Source organism: Myotis lucifugus, unplaced genomic scaffold (assembly GCF_000147115.1).
Source record: "Myotis lucifugus unplaced genomic scaffold, Myoluc2.0 scaffold_98, whole genome shotgun sequence".
In the NCBI taxonomy this organism is placed as follows: domain Eukaryota; kingdom Metazoa; phylum Chordata; class Mammalia; order Chiroptera; family Vespertilionidae; genus Myotis; species Myotis lucifugus.
Genome location: NW_005871146.1, coordinates 4,423,219 through 4,450,398, shown reverse-complemented (window position 1 = coordinate 4,450,398; position 27,180 = coordinate 4,423,219). Strand labels below are relative to the sequence as shown.

Genomic DNA, 27,180 nt, shown 5'->3' with positions numbered 1-27,180 from the left:
ATTTGTGCACCGGTGGGGTCCCTCAGCCTGGCCTGTGGGGATCAGGCCGAAACCGGCTCTCCGACATCCCCCCAGGGGTCCCGGATTGTGAGAGGGCACAGGCCAGGCTGAGGCACCCCACCGGTGCACAATCAATTGGGGCAGGGGAGGGACTGTGGAAGAGCTCCAGGGCATGTCCAGCCTGTCTTGCCCAGTCTCACCCAGTCTCGCCCAGTCTTGCCCAGTCCTGATCAGCTGGATTCCAGCAGCAAGCTAACCTACCAGTTGGAGCATCTGCCCCCTGGTGGTCAGTGCACATCATAGCGACTGGTCGAACAGTCCACCGGTTGGAGGGACAATTAGCCTATTAGGCTTTTATATATATAGATAGGAAAATTAAAGAGCACTTTTAACAATTTCTCATATTTAGCAAAATAGCATGTTGGAAATCCTAAAAAGAAAAAAGATAGTTACTACTTACTGAGTGCTTGACATATATCACTACCTAATTCTTTCATAGAATGGAAAATGAGGCACAAGGAGGTTAAGCAACATGCCCAAGGCCACACGGTAGGTGAAAGGCAGAGCCAGCATTCAGACCCAGGCAGCCCGGCCCCGAGCCCACACTTGGAGCTGCCATAGTACTGCCCCTGATCATGAGTTGGCCAGCACTGCCCGGAGCCTCATGTGCTCCCTCCTTGCAGGGACCCCTGAGGCTCTCACACCCTGGACCCAGCTCCCAGATGCTAAACAGCTGATGTCTCTCTTTAGCACACCTCTCCCAGCCTCACCCGTGTGGCTCCCGACAGTCACCATGGTCCATTTGGAGATCATTACACACCCAGGCCACAAAGGGACAGCAGGGGGGTGGGTCCTAAAGGGACAAGTCCATTTTCTTTCCTGAAAGTCTTCCTTGCTGAAGTAATGGGCACACCCAGCTGCAGTCAGACCCGGGCCATCTCTGCAGTCCTGCCACCACAAGGAGGGGCTTCCTGACCCCTTAGGGTCTGCAAGACCAGGAGTGCTCCTGAGCCTCCCACCCAGCACACTGTGCACACGTGTGCTCCTGCCAAGCAGCCACCATGCTTACACAGAGACAGAAGGGACTCTGCCCCGAAGGGAAAGCTGGGAAATGATGAACATGGATGCAGGACAGGGATCCCTCTGAGGAGGGAGGAGGAACACACGGGCGTTAAGGCTTCTGATGGGTGATTTCTCGAGCTGGGTGCAGGTGTATATTTTCTTTTATACCTCATGTATGTTCTTCATATTCGCATTATACACTAGTTCATAGTAAAAGAAAAAATGAAATGAAAACCAGAGTTCACTGGGCTGTAACTATTAGGTCAGTGGTTCTCAACCTTCCTAATGCCGCGACCCTTTAATACAGTTCCTCGTGTTGTGGTGACCCCCAACCATAAAGTTATTTTTGTTGCTACTTCATAACTGTAATTTTGCTACTGTTATGAATCGTAATGTAAATATCTGATATGCAGGATGTATTTTCATTGTTATAAATTGAACATAATTAAAGCATAGTGATTAACCACAAAAACAATATGTAGTTATATATGTGTTTTCCGATGATTTTAGGCGACCCCTGTGAAAGGGTTGTTCGACCCCCAGGTTGAGAACCGCTGTATTAGGTGCTGCCTGTACCAGTTGTTGCTAACTTAGGTCATGTGTCCCCGGAGAGTTTGAAGGGGAGCCGTTCTGGAGCTTCAAGGTTGGTGAGATGAGAACGTTGGGAGGAGGAAATATCCCATCTTAGGGGTAATCACATAGCACACATAAAAGTGCACCAGGTACACTCGGTGCACACTGAGCCTGTCTGCCCGGGTGAGAGAAGCACGCATTTGTGAAACTGTGTTGTGTGTGTGTATGTGTGTGTGTGTGTGTGTGTGTGTGTGTGTGTGTGTGTAGGGGGCAGGGAACAGGGAGGGTGTCCTTAGAGCTTGATTTTGCTACCAGACCCATGCCTATTTGTGAGAAAATAAAATACTCAAAAATATGAGGTTTCCGGGGGCAATAAGATGGCATTAGTCAGCGTGACCAGCTGGGGCGCCTGTGAGGGCGCTGTCCTGAGGAAGCTTCTAGATAAGGCCTCTCTGGGGCGTGCCAGGTTCTGACATGCCCAGGGGCTAATGTTCCACTGTGGGGCGAGCTAAGCAGGGGTGCTTCCACATTGGACGTCTGGGCACAGGCTGCCCACCTGGAGTGAGCCCCTTGGTATTGTGGGCCTGGGTGTGGGGCAGGCACAAGCTCAGGGAAGTGCTAAGATCCCTTTGACAGAAAGCCCTACAGACAAACCAGACTGGCCAGCGCCTTCTGGAACAACCGTGAGACCAAAGGCGGGAGTCTCCAAGGAGCCGACAGGAGAGAGAATAACTTACTCTCTCAGGGCCCTTGGGAGGCGGGAGGGAGACTCTTCTGTCAAAACCGATGAAGTCAGGGCAGCGTCTGCAAGTGGATGAGCCCAGAAAGCCACAGCTGCCCTCCTCTAGGGGTTTCTATTCTGAGACCTGGCTTTCAGCTCAAATAATGGAGGTCACGGAGCCAAGGCCGGAGGAGGTGCTGATGTGGATTAAATGACGTAGGGAGGCAGGGGGAGGCTGGTGCTGTGTCCTTGGATGTGGAGGGCTGACTGGTGGGCGTAACAGGGAAGGTGCGTGTGGGCCCTGGGCCAGTGCAGAGGAAGGGGAGAGGGAGGAGGCTGGCCCTCCTTCCTTCCAGATGTCACAGCAACTTGCTTGAACTGCCCATTTCATGGTGAGGAAAGAGGTCCAGAGAGAAGACGGTACCTAAGGTTATGCGAACGCTGCGGAGCGGAGGTGACCGGACCCCGACTCCCAGTGCTCTCTCCACCACCTCGAGCAACATTTCCAGCCTGTGCTTTGAAGCAGCCCAGAGTGAATTTGTTTTTAACACTGGCCCTCGGTTCACCTCAACCCTCCCCAGTACCACCTGAACCTCGAAGGGTACCTGGCTTCCCTTGTTCCCTTATTCTGACCACCTATGATCACTTAATTGATTCGGACAAAGGAGAGAAAGTCGTGTTTTAGTAAAGGCTAAAAAATCTCAAGATGTGAGGCATGTTACTAGCTTTTTGTCTGGAAAATGCCTTGTTTCTTCATCCCGGAAGAGCTTTAAGAGGAGCTGGCCGAGTCTGGGATAATCTAGTGTGGGGGAATCTTCCAGCCTGAGGAGGCCTGTGGCCTTCAAAACACCATAGCAAGTAATTACTGTTCTAGCCACTGCGCCCATGGGAAAGCAGCCCACATCCTGCCCACCACCATCAGTACCAACAAGCCTCAGAACTGGGCCTATAGTCCTCCTCATTCCTTTCTCCACCTTCGTGCCCAGGGCCACCACCACCCAAGCCAGCCTCTGGTATGGAAGCCTGAGGCTGGGCGCCCCCGCCCCTGACACCTTCTCTCCAAGCAGAGCCCAGACCCTCTCCTCGCCCTCACACAGCCCTTCAGTTCCGGCCCCTCCAGCTCCTCGCAGGGACTCAGCTTCCTGGCAGATGCCCTCCTTCTCCCTCATTCCTCTGACAGAAAGGCTCCATTTCCCCTGGTGGCCCACATGCCAATCTAGGAAGTCATTTCCCTTCATCACTCTTTTGGAAGAGAGATATTTACATCCCCATGTTGCAAATGAGAAAACTGCAGAGCAGAAAAGGAAGGTATCTTGCACAAGGTCACCCAGTCAGTAAGTTGCAGAGCCAGGGGCCTCCTGCCACTCAAGTTTTCTTACTTGTGAACGAGGATTCCCTCAGGGTTGAGGACAACAGTGGCCTGTGTCTGAAAGCTCTGTGGTGTGTGGTACAAACATTTTCTTTGTATGGGCAGAGCTGCCTGCAGCCCTTGGCACTGTCCTCAGCATATGGAAGATCATCCATGATCATCTCTTCAGAATAGTGTTTTTAGCCTGGGTCCACGGAGTCTGCAAGGCCTCTGATCGTGGAGGTAAAATTTGGCATGTATGAAATAATGTGCACTTTTCTGGGAAGAGAGCCCAGAGTACTTACCAAAGGTATGTGAACCCAAAAATGTTCACAGATCTGGGGGTAGAGAGACCAGGGTAATCCTGCTGTTGAGGAAAAGGAAGGAAATGAAAAGCTCGGTATCCGTCACTGACTGGGTTCTTCAGGAAGCCGACTCTGAGCTCAGGGTGCCGAATGATTACTAGGGGATGCACTTGGGATCAACACCCATGGAAGGGCGGGGAGGAACACAGCGTGGGGCAAAGGGAGAAGGCAAATGCAACGGAGGTGCAACAGAAGACGTGGCCAATCCTCCGCGAGCTCTGGAACAAGAACAACCTATCAACTTACTCCATGTTGGGTCGCAATGGCTGAGCCTTTATATCACCACCTCAATTAGTCATTAAAGGCAGACAGCCCTGGACGTGACTTTGGGCCAAGTAGCTCTCTGTAGCTGAGACAGTCCTGAAGTAGCAGATGGGGCTGACTACTGAAGGCAGGCTCCAGCAGCACTCCCAAAGCCGAACAGGAAGTCACTTCTATTTGTTCATTTATTTTGTTCTTTAGATTTCATTCTTTTTTTTGTAGCTGAGTAAGGAAGTCATTCTTTGAAGGAGGGTCTGGGTGGTGCATCACCAAACCCAACCCAGTAGCTCTGCCCTTGGGAAAGTACTACAGATTAAATGATATTCATCCACCCACATATCATCCATCCTTTCATTTAACATTTATTAAGCATGCTTCATGAGCCAGCCCACTGTGATAAGCACCTGTGAGAAAAAGATGTGTATGGCACAGTCTAGTGGAGGAGAAAGACAGGCACTTCATTGAAAAATTAGAGTGTGAAGTGGTTGTTGCTGGAATAGAGGCAAGTGCCTAGAATTATTAGAACACACTAGAGGGTGGATGGATTCTTTCTGGGGGCAATGAATGAGTCGGAGTCAAAGAAAGGAGTAGATGGAAGGGTAAGAGCATGAAGAGGAGAAGGCATTTCAAGCAGAAGGAAGTCATGTGAGGGGCATGGTGGTCTGAGAGGGCTTGGCAGATTTGGGGAGAGTTTCAGTGTGGACAGAGTGGTTAGTCACTCAGTGGAGATAAGGCTGGAAAGGGAGGTTGTGATAAGATCATGAATGCTCCTGAGTGCCGCACAGGTGGACTTTATCCCAGCAGTACTGCACTGGAAAGTCTCAGATGGGTTTTGAACAGAGAATTGATATCAAAGCATCTGCATTGTAGGAAGTCAACTATGGTAGCAGACATGATAGATAGGCTGGAGTGGTCACTGGAGCCCCAGGGCAGTTGCATATGCGCTAGGACTAGCGTGCTCAGCAGGCACCCAGCATCCTTCTGAACACGAGCTGGCTTTCCACATGAGTGGCCCTTCCTGGGTTCAGCTCCAACGTACATATTTTTCTGAGCAACTCTTGTTTTCTCAGTTTCTCAAAGACTTTCATTGCCCACACTCAAATCCGATGTTCTCATGCATAGAATAACCTCCATGGATAGTCTGGACTCCTGTATATGTATCAGGCTAATATCATGTGGGCACAACCAAAGCCTTCTAAGAACCTCTCACTTTGGTGCCATTCACATTCTACTTTTCACCTTCTCAAATGGGTGCCTTCGCCCAGGGAAGACTCTTGTGACTAGCATCCCCCATATGTCAGCAGTGACCTTAAGTGTCCCCAGGCTAGTGGGCTGCCATTCAAAGATTCTGTTTCTGGAGATGGACATGGAGCCCAAGACAGCTATGATCACCAGGATCATCCTCCAGCAGCTCAAGGGAGGGGCTGCAAGAAGCTATGCAGGTCACAGAGTAAATTCCAAATGATAATTGTTCAAGTGCCAGATTGCCTGGAATCTGACCCATTGGGATGGCAGCTTCATGATGTGAGATCAGCCCAGCAAACTCTGGAAGCTTAAGGGACACACAGACTGGGTCTTGGGAGGAATGATGTTCCAGGAGCTGGAACAATGGGCTACCAATTCCATAAGAGACTATGGATTGAAGGATAGTCCTTCCAGCTATGACAGCCTAAGATTAAGATTAAAACCTCTTTCCTTGTACTATTTTTATAGGTGGAGTGCAGAGAGGGAAATAGAGGCTGGGAACATTCTACTGATGCTCAGTCTTTAAATAGAGGTACTGAACACTCAGGCCTCCACTGCTCTTTGATAAAGTGACCAAAACACAAATCCACACAATAGGCACTGGGCAAATGCCCCCCTAGGGGATGCCCACACTGTGGTGGCTACAGTTAAAGGGATGACCTATAGGTGGTGAATACAGACAGATTCCTCAGAGGCCATGGGGTTTCTATGGGTCCCATGACTTGGTGACATTCCAGAGCAAGGCCCTTCACTATGTTGTTGCTCCCATGGATGGAGAACAGAGGTGGGAGGAAGCCTCAAGGAAGCCAGCCCATCTTCAGTCATCTCCCTAAACACCCTGGGAGTTAGTCTGGAGGGCTGGGAAAGGCCAGGAGGTGTGATAAAAAACACACGAATTCTATTGTTTCTGTTTCATGAAAGTTGACAGGTAGACTAAATGTTGAGAACCCTTTCCACTTAGGAATTCTCATGCTATTTTTCTGGGATTCTTTTGAGATTCCATGCTGGAGGGTTCCAGCTCAGAATACAACTACCACTGCCATTACCACTTATCAAGGACTACTGTGTGCCAGGCACTGTACTAGGTGCCTTGCAAACTATATTTATTTCTCACAGAAATCTTGATGCCCATTTTGTAGATGAGGAGGTTAGATAACTTGCTCAAGGTCATGTAGTAAGTAGCAGACCAGGGTTCTACCCCAGGTCTTCATGAAATCAAAGCCAATGTTCTTTGCCTTCCATTATATAACCTTAAACTTTGCCATACATACTGATGACAGCAGTCCTGGGTTTCCATACTCACCTTCTACCACACAAGCCTGTGGAGAAGTTTAAGGAAGGAAGGCAAGGACAGGGTCCTCTTTCTACACTCTTAGTCATATACCTGTGAGGAACACAGTCTCTTAGGTCCCTGTGCACATAGGTGGGAGTTGGTTCTACCAGCTAGAGAGCCTGGAACCTTAGAATTGGTGGGCCTGGCTGGACAGGTCTCGGCACTGCAACCCAAGCTCCCAAATGTCTGAGCTGGAAGGTCCTGAGAGAGGAGTAAACTCCCCTCATGTGACTGGTGAAGAAACTGACCCAGGAGGAGGACATGAATTACTCAAAGCCTCACAGCTATTTAGAAACATTGTGTGTACACGAGTTTGTGTGTGTGTACGCACACACATGAGTGCACGCACACACATGAGTGCACGCATGCACACACACATGCATCTGTGCACATGTGTATGTGCTGGAGATGGCAGTGGGGGCAGCCTAACTCCTAGGCCCTGTGAATGAGTTCAGGTGAGAAGGCCTCAGAGCCCTTGTCTATATCCAGAGGGGTGGCCCACACCGAAGGCTATTTCAAAATTTTGTTTTGTTTTAACATAAGTCGTTTATTTGGGGCAAGGTAACTTTATAATGTGTCAATAGGAGAGTTGGGAATGAGACACAGAAAAGAAGGAAACAAATTCATTAAATGATTAGATCATTGCTTTGGCCAACCAGAGCTCCATTGCACTGGGCACTTTGGGGAGATGGCATGGAATGCGCCTCAGAGTTGGTTAGCCCAAGGGAGGAGGAAGCTGGTATATTTATCTACCAGCCCCTAGTGTTGCTGGTTGAGGCCTGCTATTGAGTGGCATCAACTCCGCAGAACCTCTTGCCAAGCACACTCTAGCAATCAGACAAAACAAAGGGCTAGTTTTAAAGATATCTGTAGCCCTGCGTAGCCACCAGTCTCTAAAGAGTTGAAACCTTTTGGGGTGGAGAGACCTTGGCTGTCAGTTCCAAGGACAGTCGTGGGGGAGATGGATGTTGGTAGAGGAGATGGAGGAGACTGAATGTTGCCCTCCAGAACCTGGAGGCAGGCTGTGCTCACAGAGGGAAAGGGCTGTTTCCATGTGCCCTGAAGGAAGAACGGGCATATACTTTAAGCAAGAGGAGTTGAAGTCAGAGCTTTAAAAGAACCTCCTGGTGATACTAATTAAAAAGAAAACCGTATCAGATATCTAGAGCTCATCCAACTGTGTAGCTTCATTGGTGGCCCACAAGAATTGACAGAGCAAAGGAATGCACAGTAGCAAAGAAGGGTACCTTAGGGAGTTTGAGGTTCCTGGTTCCAGGGCAGGCCAATGAGCTCTCCTTTATCTGGGGGATGCTGAGAGGACAGATGGAGGTTTAGTGAAGAGAGGCTTCTTCACTCTGCCCCTGGTTATTCTTAGCACCAGGAGGCTCCAACACTGGGTGGAGGCAACAGGAAGAGGTCTCCTCTCTGGTACGATTTGGGGCATTTTAGATGGAGGCAAAGCCATGGAGGAAATAAGCAAGTCCTGATGTTGCCTAGCTCTCTAATTAGGCTCATGCCACCTCCCTGGGCCCCTGCTCCTCATCTGTGAAAAAGGGAGACTGGAAGAGTGAACTAGATGACCTGAGGGTCCCATTCAGTCCTGGCCTTCTGTCACTGTCCACTGCAGAGGTCATCCTCTGGTCCTTGGATTCTCTTTAATTCTATAATCAGCAAATATTTATTGAGCACTCATCCTTTGCCCAGAACTAAGTGCGGGAAGAGAACCAGGTGGAATATAGGTCCTGGCCTGTGGGAAGGGACAGATGGGGAAAACAGGAGTTGATGTTTATTGAACACTTACTCTGCCAGGAACTGTGCTAAACACCTTTCATATACTGACTCCTTTACACCCACCCCCAATAACTCAGTAAGCTAGGTACTAGTATCTCCACTACACAGATAAGAAAAAGCAACTTGACCAAAGCCACACAGTGGAAGAGCTTGGATTTGAGCCCATACTGTGAGCCATGATACCTCTCCTCCTCTGTGAAATAGACACTGACTCTCTAAGCACAGCTCCTAGTATTCCAGCAGATAGGGCAGTGAAAGCTGGAGTCACCTGGGAAGGCTTCATGCAGGAGGTGACTTAGCACTGGGCCTTGAGGGAAGGGAAGAACGTGGAGGCTGACTGGGGAAGGGAGAAACCTAACTGCATTAACACTCCAGGGCAGGCTGGGGTGTGGCTGTCCAGCTAGCAGGTGTCTTCTTATAGTGGGCAGGCAGGCAGCAGCTACAGCTCAGCCTGTTTGGTGGCTTCACGGGAGAAGAGGAGGGACCCAGAGAACAGATGCTTCCCAAACCCAGCAGGGCAAGAACCCTCCTCTTCACAGATACAGCCCAGAAAAGCTGGCACCCACCTGCCCTGAAGGGGCTTTTGCCCTAGCCAGGCCTGTAAGCATGACTCCTTCCCCAGACTCGTTTTGGACAAAAGAGGGAGTTGGTCCAGTGTGGGCCAGCTTTCTCCTCACTATCTAAGCCAAGTATCTGATAACTATGATAGCTAACACTTACACAACAATTACCATGAACCAAGCACTGTTTTAAGAATTTTAACTAACTTAAGCCTTCCAACATTCCTATGAAGTAGATACCATTATTATGCCCATTTTATAGATGGGGAAATAGGTACAGTGAGGTTAAGTAATCTGCTCAGAGACCCACTAGCTACTAAGAGGCAGAGCCCACATTTTAACCCAGGCAATCTACTCTTTGCCACGCTGCGCTACTGCTCCTAAGTAGAGGTTCATGAGCTCTGGCCATAGCTGCTTCTTTCCTCGATGTGGGACACCCTCCTCAAGTTTAGGTCCTCCTCCTTGCCTGGGGCTATTCCCTGCCAAGATAGCCCCTCCCCAGAGGGGACTGCAGGAGACATCTCCACCAGCCCTCACCACTAGAAAGGCCCATTGCTGCCAGACTGCCCAGGTTCTCCCCCCACCCCTGCACCCACATGCACCCTGTCCCACTCTCCGCCAACCGAGCACCGTTGCCTTTTGTTCACAGTGACGGCTCCTGTGCCCAGGCCAGTGGGGGCATGGAGGACTCCGTGGTGGCAGCCGGCAGACCCAGTGCCCATGCCCCGAAGGCTCAAGCCCAGGAGCTGCAGGAGGAGGAGGAGAGGCCAGGGGCGGGGGGTGCCTCCCCAAGGGCTGGCCCCCACCGCGGGGCCTCCCCTGGCCGGCAGCAGCCTGCCCTGGCGACAGCGCTCTGCTCCCACGCCCCTGCTGCCTCCGATTACGAACTCTCCCTTGACCTAAAGAATAAACAGGTACCCAGGGCCTCTAAGGGGGGTGGGAAGGGTGGTGAAGGGGCCCTGCCTTTGGGAGCTGTCCAGGGTACCAGGGATCTCCCCATCTGGGCCCACCTTTGCTGCAACTGCATCTTTTTTGCCACGAGTTCTCTCAAAAAGAGCTAAGTAATCTGCCCTTCCCCGCAGCCCAGTCTCCAATGTAACCAGCCTCCACATGGTAGGGTCACACCCTTGCAATGCCAGGCCCTTAGGCAGTGTGTCCAGGGCTCTGCTCCTCTCACCATATGGAGGAAGCCTAAACTGCCCCACACAGCATTAGGCAAGTGCCCTATTGTTCTCTGGGGAAGCCCCACCTCCACTCACTACTTAGAAGAGATAGCCCAGCTTATATGCCCACTCAAAGGGCAATCCCATGCCTAGGCACACACAGGCTCAAATGAAGTTCAAAGACAGTGGTCTCCTGGTAGAGTGAGGATTCCCAAGGTAAACCCAGGTTGGGGGAAGTCCACAGCTTCCCTGCTAGAGAACAAGTCCCTTTGAGGAATTCTAGGCCTTATCTTCTGTTCTGTGAAGCAGGAGGAGAAAGTCATCAGTTATGGGGTCCCAGCTGAACCCCTAAATGATAATGCCACAGTTTTTATTGGTGGACAATTAAGAGACCTGAAGGGAGATCTATAAGTATGTGTGTATGTACGTATGTGTGTGTGTGTGTGTGTATGTGTGTCCATATGCACACGTGTATGAATGTGCTTAGAGAAAGACATTATGACTTGATGTTGCTATGCCTTGTTCTTGCTCTAGTAATGCTGTGACTTCAGGAATGCCAGTTAAGCACTCTGGGTATTGGTTTCTCATCAGCAAAATTGGGAATCAGATCTTGAATCATCTCCAAGGTCCCTTTTGCTCTGAAATGAGTAGGTCCTAAAGAACCAATCTTTAATACAGTGGACAAGGTGAGTCTCAGGAAAGGAAGCTAATAGAAAGGTCAATAAAACCGAATCAAGCGAAACCAACCTATGTCTTTCTTTAGGCATCAGTGCAAAGCTATTGTCCTGGACCGGGGCCAGCTGCAGTTCGGTGCACCTGGCTCTCAAATGGTATTTGATAAAATCTCTTATTATAGCTATGCAGACATGATAGAAAGTAGATTAGATCACAATATAATCAGGTGGGTTGTTCTCAAACAGAATTCTCAAAACCGTTTATTTTCCATCAGTGCCAATTCCAAGGTGAGTGGGGCGCTATCCTTGGTCCTGTCTGGTTCAATCATTGTAACGAGGCAGAACTTTCTGATGACACAGCTAATAGGGGACAGCTAATACCTTGATGATAGAATCCAGGATAGAAAGATGGTTTATGTGAAATAAGTCAAATTAAATAGAAAAAAATCGAAAGTTCTGCTCTTCGCTTTGTAAAGCCCACAGCACTAGTATAAGATGGGCAGGCTTGGTCCTAGAGAAAGGCCTTAGGGCTTCAGTTCACTGAAAGCTTAAGATGAGTCAACAGATGGTGAAGCAGCTGCCAAAGAAGTGAGCACAGCAGCCTTCACAGGAGGGTAGGCAAGGCCCCAGAATAGGGAGCAGCCGCGGAGCCCCACAGTGGCTACTGCTTGGGCCTGTCTGGAGCCAGTGCTTGGCTTTGGGGCTTCGTTTAATGGGGAAATGAGAATTCTGTAGGATTCTCCAGTATTGGCTGGAGACATATGGTGAAACTGTAGACATGAAGACAAGCTTTAAGTATGGAAGATCTGGCATGTGATAAAGGGATTAGATGTATTTTCTGTCATTCTAGGCAAAACTAGTGGTACTAATGTATGAAAGCTATAGGAGAGGAAGATTTTAGCTTAATTAACAACTAGAGCTGTTACAAACTCAGAATGTCTTGCTTGTGAGGTAGTGAGCCCGTGCAGTGGCTGGAGCACAGCCCATCGGAACACCACGGGGTGATGGGAGTGGCCAGTTGGCCCGGATGAGGGAGTCCTCTCAATTCCCCGTGACTCTGCTCCTTGGGCACAGAGACCATCTCTTATTCATCTTTTTACCCTCCCCCTAGCATCTAGCAGCATGTCTTAGACATAGTAAGGGCCCACTGAGTGAATATTTTTTAATAACTATGATGTGCAAAGCAACAAGGAAGGAGGGTACGAAAAGAAAAGAAACATGGTCTCTCCACAAAGAGATTACAGTTCAACTTAAGGAGTGTCCAGTTAATAACAGCACAGAAAACTCATGCTTCAGCTTGGGCAGGAGAATTCCTTTAATGCTGATGACGAGGTGGGAGATAGAGTGCACAGGTTCTGATTAGTACCATGGACACATTTTTAAAAATATATTTTTATTGATTTCAGAGAGGAAGGGAGAGGGAGAGATAGAAATATCAATGATGAGAGAGAATCATTGATTGGCTGCTTCCTGCACGCCCCCAACTGGGGATCGAGCCTGCAACCTGGGCATGTGCCCTTGACCAGAATCGAACCTGGGACCCTTTAGTCCACAGTTCGACGCTCTGTCCACTGAGCAAATCCAGCTAGGACCCATGGACACATTTTATAGTGGACATGACATAATTCTAATAGATGGGCTTGCACATTAGGCCAGCAGGAGTGGGGCAGGAAAGGTGAGGGTTAGTAGAGGTGACAGGATCCTCATGCTAGGTGGACCCAGCCCTGGGAAGGAGCTCTCCTCCCCTGGCTCAGGTCTCTCTGGGCCAAGCATATCTGGAGGTAGGAGAAAGGAGCGAAAGGGATTGACAGGCTAGAGCAAAGTGATTAAAAACATGGCACACATTTACTAGAGACTGAACTCTGCTCCTCTCTCTTCTGCAAATGAACTATGTGACCTTGGAAAAGTTCCTTAACTTCTCTGGCCTCATTGCCTCACATCTCTTTGGGGCTTTGTACCTGCTGTTCCCTTTGCCTCCACTGCTGATGCTCCTACTCCCTCCACACTCCTGCACTGGGCCTCCACCACTCCTCCTCTTGCTTTGGGACTCACTTTCCGTGCTCCTTCTCCCCCTGGAAGCTCTCCCTGCCCTCCCGACACTGCACTGGATGCCCCTTCTCAGCGCTCCCATAGCCAGGGGTTCCCTGTCATAGCTGTTCCGCCCTATATCATCGTTTCCTGTTTACTTGACTCCCTCTCAGAAACAGGGCACCTGACTTATATCCCCAGTGCTGGACATGGTGCCCGGATGAAGAAGATCCTGGAAAGATGAAAAGGGGAAAATGATAACTCAGTGACCTGAAGGGGGATGGGGATGGGCATGAAGCCTTCAGCCAGGACCTGACTCTAGTTTTCTTTGAGATCTTGGTTTTAGTATTCTGATCCCATGATTTGCACCAGTCACACAAATCCTATAGTTCTTGGGCTGGAAGGAATCTTGGACAAGCATCATTCCCCCAGGCCCCAAACCTGCCAGCCCTACTCCATCAGCCAGGCTAGAATCCCAGTCACTTTCCGTGGCTCCTCTCTCTCCCCTGCATCTGCTTCAACCCCACACCCCACTGATGCTACCTCTCAACTATTTTCCAAATCCCACCCTCTCCTGCCACCTCCTGCCTCTACTCTAGGCCAGCCCACTACCATCTCTGGCCTGCACCCCTGGACAACCCCCCACAGAGCTCCCTGAAGGCTGTGCCTCTCCCAACCTATCTCCACACTGCAGCTGAGTCCTCCTTATGAAGATCATCGTACTCCCCCCATGGTACTTCCATGGCCCCTCATACATGTAGGGCAAACTCTTCTCCAGGCTCTTCTATCACTCCATGTCCTGGCCCACTCAGGGTTCCAGCCATTCCTGTGTACCTTTCTCTGTCTCCATGCCATCCTTTGCCTTTGGGCCTTCACATATTTTGTTTGCTGGGAATACTCCCCACCTGTCCCCCAGTCACCCTCACCCGGGTGATCTCTCCTCACACTTCAGGTCTCAGCCCTGCTCCCCGAGCCTGGCTGTGTGCTTTCATTGGGTGCCCCACTGCTGGCGCGGCACTGTCTGGTGGCTGTCCCACTCTAGGGCAAGGACTATGTCATCCTCAGGGTTATCACGGAGTTCAGCAGCTTGTGCACTGAACACCTCCAGGGGTGCTATTCACTTCATAGTCTGTGTGAGGAGCAAACACTCCCTAGAGCGGGGCACTAGGTGCTGCCCTGCTCTTTCCCACCATTGTTTTCCTACACTCAGCACAGTCTCTGGTGCCTAGGAAATGCTCAGTATTGGAGGAATACGTGAATGAGGCCTGCCCCAGGCTTCCCACTCTTCCCGCCTCCCAGTACCTTCCCCATAGTCACACAGGGAGCAGGCCCTCCTGCAAGCTTCTCTCGTCCTCTGCTCCCTCTCCCCTCGCTCACTTCCCTCACAATGAACCTTGGAACTACGACCTTGAGGGACATGCAGGTCGCTTTGGGGGGCCTTTTAGGAAAGTGGCTGTGGTGATTTCCAAATTCACTGAGGCTCTCTAGAGAGTTGCATCCTGTTCCTGCCACTGTTGGAGCCCATCTCAGATGTCCGTATCACATAGCTCTCTGTGCTGTCCAACCAGGGCCATGGAGCTGTAGTCAGCGGCATCCATGTCCTGTTCCCCAAATTAGGGTCCTGGATGGGAGCCATGTCTCTTCTGGAAAGCAGCCCCTTCCCCAGTGGGTGCCCTATACCCAAGGCTCAGGGTCTGGCCTCACTATGGGATAACTCTCAAGGGGAGAAGTGCTGGCTTCCAATTCTCTGGGCCTCAGTTTCCTCATTTCATCTTATAACTATGATGTGAAAGGAGGGGTTTACCAGATGTATCTGAGGACCTGCTCACTCTGAAGGTGACAGCTCTACCATGGGAATGAGGGGGGGGGACCCAGGGGACCGGCTGATGGCGAGGCACATCAGGGTTCCCTCCGCTCAATTGCATTCAGTGCAGCTGCTCTGTCCAGGCCTGTGAGAGGCCTGGGGACACCACGATGCAAAAGACACAGTCCCTGTGCTCAGGGAGCCCATAATCTAGTGGTGGGCACTGACATGTAACCAGTACTAGCTGGCATGAAGGGCACTATGTGTTGGGCATAGTACTAGGCATTTCCCATGCAATATGTCCTCAGCTCTGCACCATATCCCAGTGAGTGAGGTACTATTACTCCCCCCATCTAAGAAGAAGACTAAGGCTTAGTGATAGAAAGTAACTTGCCTGAGGATACATCCCAGGTATGGGTCATCCCTCGTGCAGCCACGACTTGAACTTCACAATCTAGGAATTTAACCCAGCACCTGCCACTATTTCCTGTTACAGTGAAGGATAGTTCCGTGGAAGTGGCACCCAGTGCACTGTGGGAGCACCGAAGAGGACAGCAGCCCAGCTGGGGTTCAAAGCAGCTCATCTGAGGGCGTCTGTGACCTAGAAGTAGCTGAGCTGCAGCGCCCACTACCCCTACCGGATTGTAATCAGGGAAGGTCCGCAAGGGTGGCCCTGCTGGTGGACAGGTCTCAGTGCCCTGCCATGTTGAGCATTTCTGTATTTTGGGCAGTGGGCAGGGGGATGAGCACACAGAGAAGACACAGGGGCCACATCCTTCCCAGTCAGGCCGACCTCTCCTGGGCTGCCCCGAGCATCTCCTAGGTTCCTCTGCCCTCCCCCGACTCTGCTCCTCAGCCTCAGTAAGGTTTGCTTTGCCAAGTCCTGCAGGCTTATTCCATGTAATGTCTCAATGTTCTCAATTGAGAAATCTTGGATCAGAGGAAATCCTTGCTCACATCAGAAGAAAGCACCCCCATCCCCATCCCCACCTCCCTCCCCCACGTTCCTCAGCACAGTGGCTCTCTAGCTAGCTGCTTCCTTCCCCACCCTGACTTGGCGGCCATCTCTCAGTAGCAACCTGAAAAGAAGAAGCATGTTCTAATTAACACTGAGAGGCTCATTAGAGAGTCTGAGCCCAGAGCCCCCTCCAATGCTGCTTCTGGCAGAGGCAGAGAGATTGCTCTCTTGGGATGAAGGAAGGCCACAATTACCCATGATTCAAGGGGTTTAGAGGGAAGTGAGCAGAGCTGCTCCTTGGCCCAGAGGCCCCTCCCTCCCACATCTATCTCTCAACTCTCTGGCCTGGCCCTGCTTAAGAATAGGGTTAGGGTGGGTGGCACTGACTTAAGGCACTGTCAAGACCCCAATCCCTATGGGAAGCGCGAGGTGGGGGGCGGTGTGTAGCATTTGACTCCAAGCCCAAACCTGGAAGAGAGCCTGGATTTTTATTTCCCCTGGGACATAAGAGAGAGTTCAGTTTAGTTCATGTCTGCAAACATTTATTAAGTCCCAACCATGGCCCTGGCTCAGCGCTGGGCACCAGGGATGCAGAGACTGTAGGTCCAGTCTGTAGGTGCAGAGAGAGCATTGAGGGTGGGGAAAGGAAGTAGTGGGGAGACATGCAGGCTGGAGGGTGCAGCAGGCACAAAGCTGGAATAAATGGGAGATGGTTGCATTCAATACATTAGAACAAATGGAGAAGAGCCAACAACTGAATTTAAACATGACAGTGAGGGTTGTTCCATGCCAGGCTCTGTGCCGGGTGCAATACATGGGTGAGGCCTCGAATAACATATGCTCTGTTGGAGTTTGGGGGAGAAAAGGAGGGATTGGGCAAATATCACAAAGATTAATGGAAAAAAAACATTCTCCATGGGACCCAAGGCAGAGAGACCTGGTCTATTGGGGGACTGAAAAGGCTTTGTGAATAAGGCACACTGGAGGTAGGTATTAAAGAAAGGAGCCAAGTTTTACCTGGAGGGAAGGGGACAAGAGTAGGATTTGAGGGTGGGGAGAACATTGCTGAGCAAATGCTCAGAGCGAGAGAGCTGAGCAGAGGGGAATTGCTGTGTACATGGACTCCGTGTAGTAGACTCTGAGAGGTAGGCTGGGCCAGATTGTCAGGGGGAAGCATTTATACTTCTTTTGGGCACTGGTCTCAAGCAACAGAAAGCCTGTGTTTATACCTGCTTTTTGAGAGCAGTGATCAGGACAATTGGGTGTAAGGTAGATAGTGGGGATGAGGAGGAAGCAGGGAGGCAGTGAGGAGACTGCTGGAGTGGTCCAGGTGGGGAGTCAAAGAAAGCCCACATGACACCAGTCTGGTGGAAAGGTCAAGGTGATTGCAAAAGATATTGGGAGAGGGTGTGGCTATAGAACTTTGAGGCTGATATATGTGGAGGATGGGGCAAAGGAGGACCCAAGGACAAATGAAAGGTTTCCCAACTGGATGGTATATAGCCAAGGTGCTGTTAGGCAAATAAGGAAGTCATTGAAAGCTGGTTTGGGGAAGGTGGGGAAAGACAATGGCTTTGAATAGGTGGATAGGGGACCCATGGGCTGTTGGAAATGCAGGATGAAGGCTAAGAACAGAGATTTGAGAGTCACTCATAATCATCATTGTCATCATCAGATAGCTACCACTTACTGATCACCTATTATGTGCCATGTGCTATGTGAAATAACTTAAGCCTCACAACAAGCAACAGAGTCAGCAGGATCAGCCTTATTTAACAGCTAAGAAAACTGAGAGACAGAAACATGTCCAAAGTCAACCAGCAGGGAAGAGGTAGATCTGGGACCGAGTATATCCCCTACAGCTTTCTCATCAATCCATTAAAGTAGAGTGAAGTTATGGTAGTGTGGACGAGGTGCTCAGGAAAGAGGTAAGAACAGCCTGCAGAACATCTTTAGAGTTGCCACAAAGGCTCTGCCAGAGATGGTTTCCCTCTTAATTACTTGTTAATTATCAACTACCAGGAGCTTCTCTAATGACTTCCAACATAGAAACATAGAAATCATGGAAAATGTCCAGAAGTGCATAGAAAAATAATTAAAATGTGTCCGGGGAATAGAAGATGGCACATATATGACTTGTAACTAACACGCTTAGGGATTTGGTGGTCAAAATGTAGGATTAAGGAGCTCTATAGAGACAGGAGAGCTGAGGATAGAGTTTCAGGGTGATAAAAATATCAAGAGCTGCAGAAAAGAGGGAGGAGGAAGATTGAGGATGGGCCATTAGATTTAGTCACTAAAGATCATTTTAGAAGACTGGTGGGGGCAGGAGGCAGACTGCAAGGAGCCAGGGCATACAGGGTTGGATCAGCAATTTGGCATCTGCTCACAGAGTGAGGCAGAGGGTGTAGACTGGTTCTCCAAGAGGTTTGGTGGAAATAAAAAGAGATTGAGCTAGTGCCCCAGAGCAGGGGAGCCAAGCAGAATTGTGTTTTAGCCTGGGGAGATCTGGGAGTCTGTAGGCTGGTGGAAAGGGGCAATGGAAGGGTAAGGGTGGGAAATACAAGTAAAAGAGAGCCTAGAGGATGAAGTAAATGCACAAAGGAGGCAAGAGAGGGTGAGATCATCAGTTCTAGGAGAGGAAAGTTGCAGGGCAGATTAGGAGGGTTTTGGAGAGTCACAAAGATAACTTTGGAATTAATTCTTTAATTTATTCAATAAATATTGATTGAAGTCCTACTATGGATTGGGCATTCTCCAAGCATTGGGGATAGAGCAGTGAACATGGCAAGCAAAGTTTCTGCCTTCATGAGGCTTATAATCTAGTGGAGGACTTGATGAAACAGATTCAAGAATTTAAAAATCAGGTTTTCTTCTCTACTTTGATGAAGCGTGGACAGTGGCTGGTAGAAGTCTCCTAGGGCAGTGGTCAGCAAACTCATTAGTCAACAGAGCCAAATATCAACAGTACAACGATTGAAATTTCTTTTGAGAGCCAAATTTTTTAAACTTAAACTATATAGGTAGGTACATTGTTATTAACTTAATTAGGGTACTCCTAAGGCTTAGGAAGAGCCACACTCAAGGGGCCAAAGAGCCGCATGTGGCTTGCGAGCCGCAGTTTGCAGACCACGGTCCTAGGGTCATCCCAGCCAGCCTCCTACCTCCTTGATACCATGCAAGGAGGATGGGACCCCTTTACTGTTTTGGAAGCATTTCAGGCAATGGGATTTCATACTTTCCCTCTATTGTCAATAGCATCTCATAACCTGAAATGAATGCTCTTGAGTGTGGGGTTTCCCTAATGAATAGACCAGGTAGAAAAGAGGTGTAATTTCCACATTGTGTCAGTTTCTCTTGGGGTGCTTGGGGAGGGGTAAGAGGGAGACAGAAATTGAGAGAAGGGGGCAGGTAAGTGGCCAGTTCCCCTCACTCTATACTTCTCCTTGGAGGACTTTCCTGCCTAAGCCAAGGCCAATCTACATTCCAGGCCTCAGGAAACTTGCTAGAGTTCTGCAGGGAGAACAGCTGAGCTACAGTACTCTTTCCTTTCTGGCACGATTTCTGCAAAAGCAGGAACTGAATGCCTGGAAGGCAGGTGTGTCTCTGGAGCTCCTGTGTACATGAGGTCATGCTCAGATCAAGACCCAGTAAGCAACTGTCCAATTGGTATGGTGGCAGAATTCTAAGAGGGTCCCCAGACTCCTACCCCCTTGTGTACACATCCTGCACAACACCCACCACCAGTGTGGGTGGGACTAGAGAATGGAGAGAGAGAGACCACTCCTATCATTAGGTTACCAATCTGTTGGTGCTGAGTTCATCAAAAGGTTAGTCATCCTGGATGGCTTGACCTGATCAGTTGAACCCCTTAAAACAAGGTGAAGCCTCAGAGAGACTCTCTCCTATTGGCCTTGACAGGGCAAACAACCCTGCTGTGAAGAGGGCCCTGTGGCTGAGAACAGCAGGCAGCCTCTAATAATGGAGGCCTCAATCTCAAAATCTCAAGGAGCTGAATTCTTTCAACACAGTGAGCTTGGAAGAGGACTCTGAGCTTACATGAGATTGACACTTTGGCTTCAGCCTGGTGAGATCTTATGGACAGAACCCAGCTGAGCTGTGCCCAGACTACTGACATGCAGAACTGTGAGAAAATAAATGGGTGTTGTAAGCTGCTAAATTAGTGGTAACTTGCTATGTAGCAATAGATAACTAATACACTTAGTATGATTTTTTAAAGAGCATATTGAAGGCCCCTACAATATGAAGATCATGAGGACTGGGAGAGCTTTCTGCCTTCTGGTTAAGCTCTTGTACCTTATAAGATGCAAATACTTCTGGGAGGAGTCATATAGGAAGCCTTTGGGCCATCCAAACCTTAATATGAAGTTTTCCAACTATCTTCAGAGAAGAGGGTTGGATGTGGGAGAGAGACAGGAAAGGGCACTGCCGCTAGGTTTGAGGATAGGTAAGGGCACTGGGTGGTGGGACTAGGAGAGAATCTTGAAGACAGGACTGAGGGCATTCATTTTAGCTGGGACTGTTCCAGAGGATTGGGATTATATCTGTGAGGTCTCCTAGGGCAGGAGGGTGCCTCCACTGGTGCAGCTGTGGGGTACCCACAGGGTGGGAACAGAGAGGACTGCTGGGGTTATGGGGAGGCAATCACGCCAGCTGCAGTCCCTGGCCGGTTGAGTGGAGCAGGAAGTGAGTAGAATGATTCTTCCTATTGAGGAATGAAATTTGGCCTACCTGTACCCCTCCCACCCCTGGTCCTGGGGGACATGGGAGGGATAATGCTGTTCTTGCCGTAAGTTGTTTATCTCAGCCCACCTATCCCGATTCTTAATTCAGGAATGACACTTTATGTATGTGGAGCATATGGTTGTGACTAGGACATAATTTCGGGGCCTCGGGACACTTTCTCACTTTCTAAACTTCCCTAAGGACTGATTGGAGCCCACAGTGCTACCATTTGTCCATCCCCTTAACATAGTCCTTGTCCCTTATTTAAATGCAAAAATCTCCAGGAAGGGGCATGAGTAAATGTTACTGGTCATTCACATCTCAGTGGGAATATCTTTCAAGTCCTTTTCTGAGAAATTCTGATAAGAAAGAAGTAAGAGCATAACCTAAGGGGTAGAAAAGACCGTAGACTGGGGTCGGAGCTGAGAGGATGTAAGTAAAGTAGGACAGATTGGCCCCTTGGCAGACATTTTCCTGGGTTCAGATCTACCCAGACGAGGCTGTGTGCCCCCACCAGCAGCCCCACCAAGCCGGGCCCTCGTGGTACAGCTCCCACTGATGAGCACAGAGGTGACGGGAATTGTAAAGCAGGGCAGCCTGGAGGGCCTCCCACTCTTGAGACAGCCATCCATCCTCCATCCTCCACCCATCCATCAACCTTGTAATTAAAGTAACATTTATTCAGCACCTACTATGTGCCAGCCCTTGGGCTGAGTACTGGGAACACAGAGATAATCAAACCCCAATCCCAACCCTTATGATGCCCGAGGGACTGCCCCAATGCAATGACAGGAATGCTGAGAGGGAGGGCAGAGAACAAGGGTAGCAGCAAATTTTTAAAGCATTTCTGTTTAATTTTTAAAAATTATTTTTAAATGTGCACTAAAGTAGAAAGAATAAACTGCCTTACAACCATCACCCAGCTTCAACAATTTTTATTAATATTGTTTCATCTAACCCTTCCACTTTTTTGATGGAGTATTTTAATACAAATTCAAGATATTATGCATTTCACCCATGAATACTTCCATATGCATCTCTGATAGGAACATTTTATTTTGTTAATCCTCACCCAAGGATATTTTTCCATTTATTTTTTCTTTCTTTAGAGAGAGAGAGTGGAAGGGAAGGGAAGGAGAGAGGGAGAGAGCAAGAGGGAGAGGGAGAGCGAGAGTGAGAGAGAGAGAAAGAGGTCGACATGAGAGAGACACATCAATTGGTTGCCTCCCGCATGCACCCGACCCCGTGGGGGATCTAACCCACGACCCTAGCAGGTGGAGGAGTAACACTGGCCAGGGCTGATAGGAACATTTTAAAATCACCCCCAAACCGGCAATATCTTACTACAATCAGCAATGCCTCTCCCCCCTGCCTGAGACCTTACCAAGCCCTGGAACCCATTCCTACATCCTGAGGGTCTTGCCAAGGACCTGGTATCTCCTGCTGACACGCTAGTTTTCAGACCTGAGCCCCTCAGTGTCCCCCCAGTTGTGCAGTCTGGGTCCCTGCAAAGCCTAGCCAGGCGACTCCCTGCATTGATGGACAGCCATCAGCCCCATCTTTTGGAAGGGCTGTAACACCCCTTCCCTAACCGTGCTCTTCCTCCTCTCTGTCCTTGCAGATTGAAATGCTAGAACACAAATACGGGGGCCACCTGGTATCCCGGCGCGCCGCTTGCACCATCCAAACCGCCTTTCGCCAGTACCAGCTCAGCAAGAACTTTGAGAAGATCCGCAACTCGCTCCTGGAGAGCCGCCTGCCGCGGCGTATCTCCCTGCGCAAGGTGCGCGCCCCCACCGCGGAGAGCCTGGCGGCCGAGAAGGCGCTCATGGAGGGCTACGGCTTCTTGGGGCTGCCGCTGGTGCGCTCGCCCTCCCTGCCGCCCACCTTCGCGGGCACGCTCACCGAGCTGGAGGACTCCTTCACCGAGCAGGTGCAGTCCCTGGCCAAGTCCATCGACGACGCCCTCAGCACCTGGAGCCTCAAAACCATGTGCTCCCTGCAGGAGAGCGGCGCCTACCAGATCCACCAAGCCCTGCACGCGGGCGCGGGGCAGCCCGGCCGGGAGGCGGAGATACGGGAGCAGGAGAGCGCCTGCCCGGGGCCCGAGGAAGAGGCCGCCGAGGCCGCGGGCCTGCCCCAGGGCCACAGCAGCACCCTGATGATGGCTTTCCGGGACGTCACGGTGCAGATCGCCAACCAGAACATCTCCGTCTCCTCCTCCACCGCGCTGTCAGTAGCCAACTGCCTGGGCGCACAGACTTCCCCGGCCCCAGCGGAGTCCCTGCGGGGCCAAGCCGAGCTGGGCGAGGCCCGGGGTCAGGAGGCTCCAGTGACCCCAGCCGCGGGCCAGGGAGACGCGCCCGCCGAGACCACGTGCGCAGAGGCGGGAGTTGGGGAGACCCTGCGCGCCAACTCGCCTGAGGCAGAGGATGGGGCGGCGGATGCGATGGTGGAGGAGGCCCCAGCCGCGCAGGTAGAGGAGAGAGAGGAGGAGACCGGGAAGGTGGGGAAAGGGGCCCGGGCCGAGGCCGAGACGGAGGCCGGCGACAACTCGGAGCAGCTGAGCAGCAGCAGCACGTCCGCCAAGTCGGGCTCGGAAGTCTCGGCGGCGTCAGCCTCCAAGGAGGCCCTGCAGGCCATGATCCTGAGCCTGCCGCGCTACCACTGCGAGAACCCTGCCAGCTGCAAGTCACCCACGCTCTCCACTGACACCCTGCGCAAACGCCTCTACCGCATCGGCCTCAACCTCTTTAACATGTGAGTGAGCTCCGGCTCTGGAGCTGCAATGCGTCCTCGGGTGGGGAGGGGGGTGGGGGGAGTAGGGGCCCTGGAGGGAGGGAAGACGGATTAGCGGGGTGCCGGGTAATTTAGCACGTCATCCAGTGTCCTCCCAGATGGCATCGGTGCCATGCCTGCTCCTTGAGATACTGGGTACAAATACAGATATTACTTTTACTTGTTATTCATTTATTTTAAGAAAAATTAGGAACAAAATAGCATCTCAAACCCATGCTTTCACCACTGTTACTGCTTAAAATGAAGCTAGAGTTCAAAAAGTCAGAGACTTTAAAAGAAAATACAATATTAAGTAAATAATAGTACGGGTAACATGAGGATTGAGCAGAAATCCCTCGGGTAAGATCTGAAGTTAGGGACACACAGCATCCCCTGGGGTTGATGAAGAGAGAAACAGACAGTGAGCAAAGGAGAAAGTGAGGAAAGGTGAGTGAGGGACTGGGTGGGGGAAAGAGAAGAGGCCTGCTTTAAGGAGTACAGGTAGAAAGCGGAAGAGGGTGTGGGACAAACGGGGTGGAGGGAGACAGAAAGAGAATGCGGAGCAAGCAGGGGTGTAGTACACAGAGAAGGGGAATGGAAGGAGGGAGAGAATTGACTGTCAGAGCCCACAGCCAGAACCCCCAACCTTTTCTTGCAACCAGAATGTACAGAGCTGGTGGCAGGCAGAGGGCACACACGTGGAAATTTCAAGTATATGAGGCACTGATCTCCACCCTCCACTTGGCCCTTTCGTCAAAGACCTGAGCCAGGAAATACAACATCCCTCCTGCCCACATGCATTATTTATTGAATGCCAGGCACCATGACCACAAAAACGAGTAAGACATCCCCTGGTCTCCAGGAGCGTATATCCTGGGGAGCACAGTTACTATTCATAAAGCATCTGCAATCTTCCCAACAGTGTTAGAGAGAACATTGTTATGCCATTTTACAGAAAGGAAACCGGCTCACAGAGTAAGGTGAGTTGCACACTGACACAGCTAGTAAGCAGCAGGCTTAGGTAAAGCCAGATCTGTCTGACTCCCAACCCATTGCTTTTTCTTTTACCTCAGGCTGCCGTCCTGGTGAGCAGCCTCCACCGGACACACCCCAGCATCACTTCGGCATGCACACAAATGCTCACACAGATACTTGGATCCCTCGAGACAGTGGTTCTCAAACTATCTGTGGAGAAGGACCAGTTTGGGTTTTTACCCAACACGTTGTGGGTCAATACTTTTATAAACTACCATAAAAATGAACTGCTAGAAAAACAATCACATGCTTGGTTGTCCTGAAAATGTCAAAGTGCTATAAAAGGTTCTAAATGCTTACCCTCTATTTCTGTACTTATATTCTCCTGGGCCAGTAAAAAACAGTTCAGGGAGCAGCGTGGATTTGCAGACCAAACTGTGAGCACAATTGCCTTAAGACACAGCACCCACACCCACACCCGCACCCGCACCCACACATAGACTCAAGCCTGAGAAAGTAAATGCTGGGGAGCAGGATTTTTGTGTATCCACCATCCACAGGGAAGAGGGGGCGTGGGGGAGATCTCACTACTCTTTCCCAATCTCATCCTCTTCAGATTCCAGGGTGGGTACTGCATGTAGACAGCAGGATGCAGGCAGAAAGGACTTTGGGGACCTCTTGGCTGGCCTTGGGGACCTCAGGATGAGATCCATGGGAGTGAGGCCAAAAGAAAGAGGACACCTCTTCACCTGCTCTGGAATTCACTTTGCTTGGCCAGACTTCCCCTCCCCGCTTCCTGCCCCACACTGCCTTCACTCCTGTGTGGGGAGGTTCAGGAGCGTGAGGTTCAGGTGAAAGGTGATTCTGATGGAGAAGCCCTCTGTGGAGGAAGGGATCCTGGCATTTCCTGAGAATTCTTTCCAAGGACCTCCAGGCACTATTTTGGGTTCAATTGGCTGGAAGAACAGAAAAAGAAGTCATGGATGGCCTTGGCTCACTCTCTATTCCTTCTCCCCACCCCCATCCACACCCCAGAAACCCGGACAAGGGCATCCAGTTCCTGATCTCACGTGGCTTCATCCCTGATACCCCCATCGGAGTGGCCCATTTCCTGCTCCAGCGTAAAGGCCTCAGCCGGCAAATGATTGGAGAGTTCCTGGGCAACAACAAGAAGCAGTTCAACCACGATGTGCTAGAGTGAGTGCCCTGCCCTCCTGGCACTCTCCCTCCACTCCACCCCCCTTCTCCCCGCTGGGATGTCCAGAGGAGTAGGGGAATCTCAGCTGGGGAAGGACTCAGGGAAGAGAAAGGGACCTCTGAAGTCTTGGTCATTTCCAAGAAATCCTCTCCCCAGTCCTAGCAGCTTCCTGATTGGCCCCAGGAACCAGAATATCCATGACCTTTAGACAGTCTCCACATTTTGACCAGCCTGTTTCCCCTAGAAAGTCTTCTATTTATTGGGCACATCGTGCACAGAGTACCATTGGTACAGAAATGGTCAAGGGTAATAAAAAGACCACCCTCTCTGCCACCCTCAGGGGCAAAAGAATGAGCCTGGAAGAGAAGAGGGCTGTCGGTGCTGGGGCCATCTCGGCCTGGGGAACAGGCCCTCAGCCCACCCTCTCCCTGCCACCTGTTCAGACCCCAGACCCCCCATAAGCATCTGTCTGCTCCCCAACCAGGGTCGTTTTCATATCAGTAGAGGCAAACATGAGGCAGAAAAAAAAGGGGGGGTTAGACTGAGGGTTTTTAGAGCAGGAAAACACTGACCACCCGAATCACAACAAAGAAAATTGCTTTAAAGTCTAATAGATGGGGGGTAAGGTGAGGGGCTGTTTTTGCCAGTGCTCAGCTTTGTTGGTGTGGACGGGCAAGAGTCTCTTCATACTCGCTCCCCTTCTGGAGATGCAGGGCAGAGGTGGCATTACTTGGGGCTGAGGAGCAGGGCCCTGGAGCACCCCTCCCCTGGCAAAGGGAGGGTGAGGTCCTAGGAAGTCTGCTCCAGGCCCCCCCCCACTCCCTGATGCTCCTTCTCTCTTCCACTAGGCCCCTTAGGCTCAGATGTTCTTGAAGGTCATTATTCTATAGGGAGCCACCCCCACTTCCCTCCCCTCTTTCTCCTTGGGTACAGTCAGCAGGAGTTTTTCCCTGGGGTGCTAGGAGAACCTCTCCTTTTTGTCCTTGCTCTTGGAGCAGCAAGGGTCTGCTACAGAGGGGCAGAGGGCTCCTGATGGAGTCTTTGGAAGCGTGGAAGTCACCCAACCTGTCTGGCAAGGTTGTCAATGTCAGAGACCTGGCTTAGTTCAGGGGTGGTCTTGGTGCTGTGTCTTCTGGTAAGTCACTGCCCTCTGGGCCTGCGTTTCCCTGCCTGTAAAGTAGGGATGTTGGATTATGAGGGGTAGACCAGTTGCCCTCTGGAATCCTTGTCACATTCCTAAATTCACTGATAGGGTGGTTGTCTCTAACTGAGCACAGTCAGAGAGTGGGGGATTGGATCCATCTGAGGGACCATGAAATCCCCAGATGGCCCTTAGTTGGCAGAACCCAGCTCCTGCCTGTGACTCTCAATGGCCTTGGACAACTTGCTGTCCCTCTCAGATGGTTGAGATGCTCTGAATGCCTCCCAAGGAAAGTAAACCAATGCATGTGCAGCATTTCCCTGCACCCTCCTTTCCTCTCCCTCTGCCTCTGGCTCCTCTTCCCCTTTACCACACCCCTGCTGTGTAGGGTGCCCCGGGAAACAGGAAAACAGAAAGAGAAAGATTGAGTTTTCCAGGTGCCTTCCTTCCCCTGTT

At 50.7% G+C, this 27,180-nt stretch overlaps 1 protein-coding gene across 1 annotated transcript in view; it reads left to right on the top strand.

The window, feature by feature from the left end:
- IQSEC3 (IQ motif and Sec7 domain 3) overlaps window positions 1–25,586 on the top strand; it is a 71,112-nt gene extending 45,526 nt beyond the window's left edge. The window contains exons 3-5 of the mRNA XM_006092136.3: window positions 9,909–10,173; window positions 22,254–23,392; window positions 25,421–25,586. Coding sequence (XP_006092198.1) covers window positions 9,909–10,173; window positions 22,254–23,392; window positions 25,421–25,586 — 1,570 coding nt within the window. The remainder of the gene's footprint in view (window positions 1–9,908; window positions 10,174–22,253; window positions 23,393–25,420) is intronic.
- The last annotated feature ends 1,594 nt before the right edge of the window (window positions 25,587–27,180 follow it).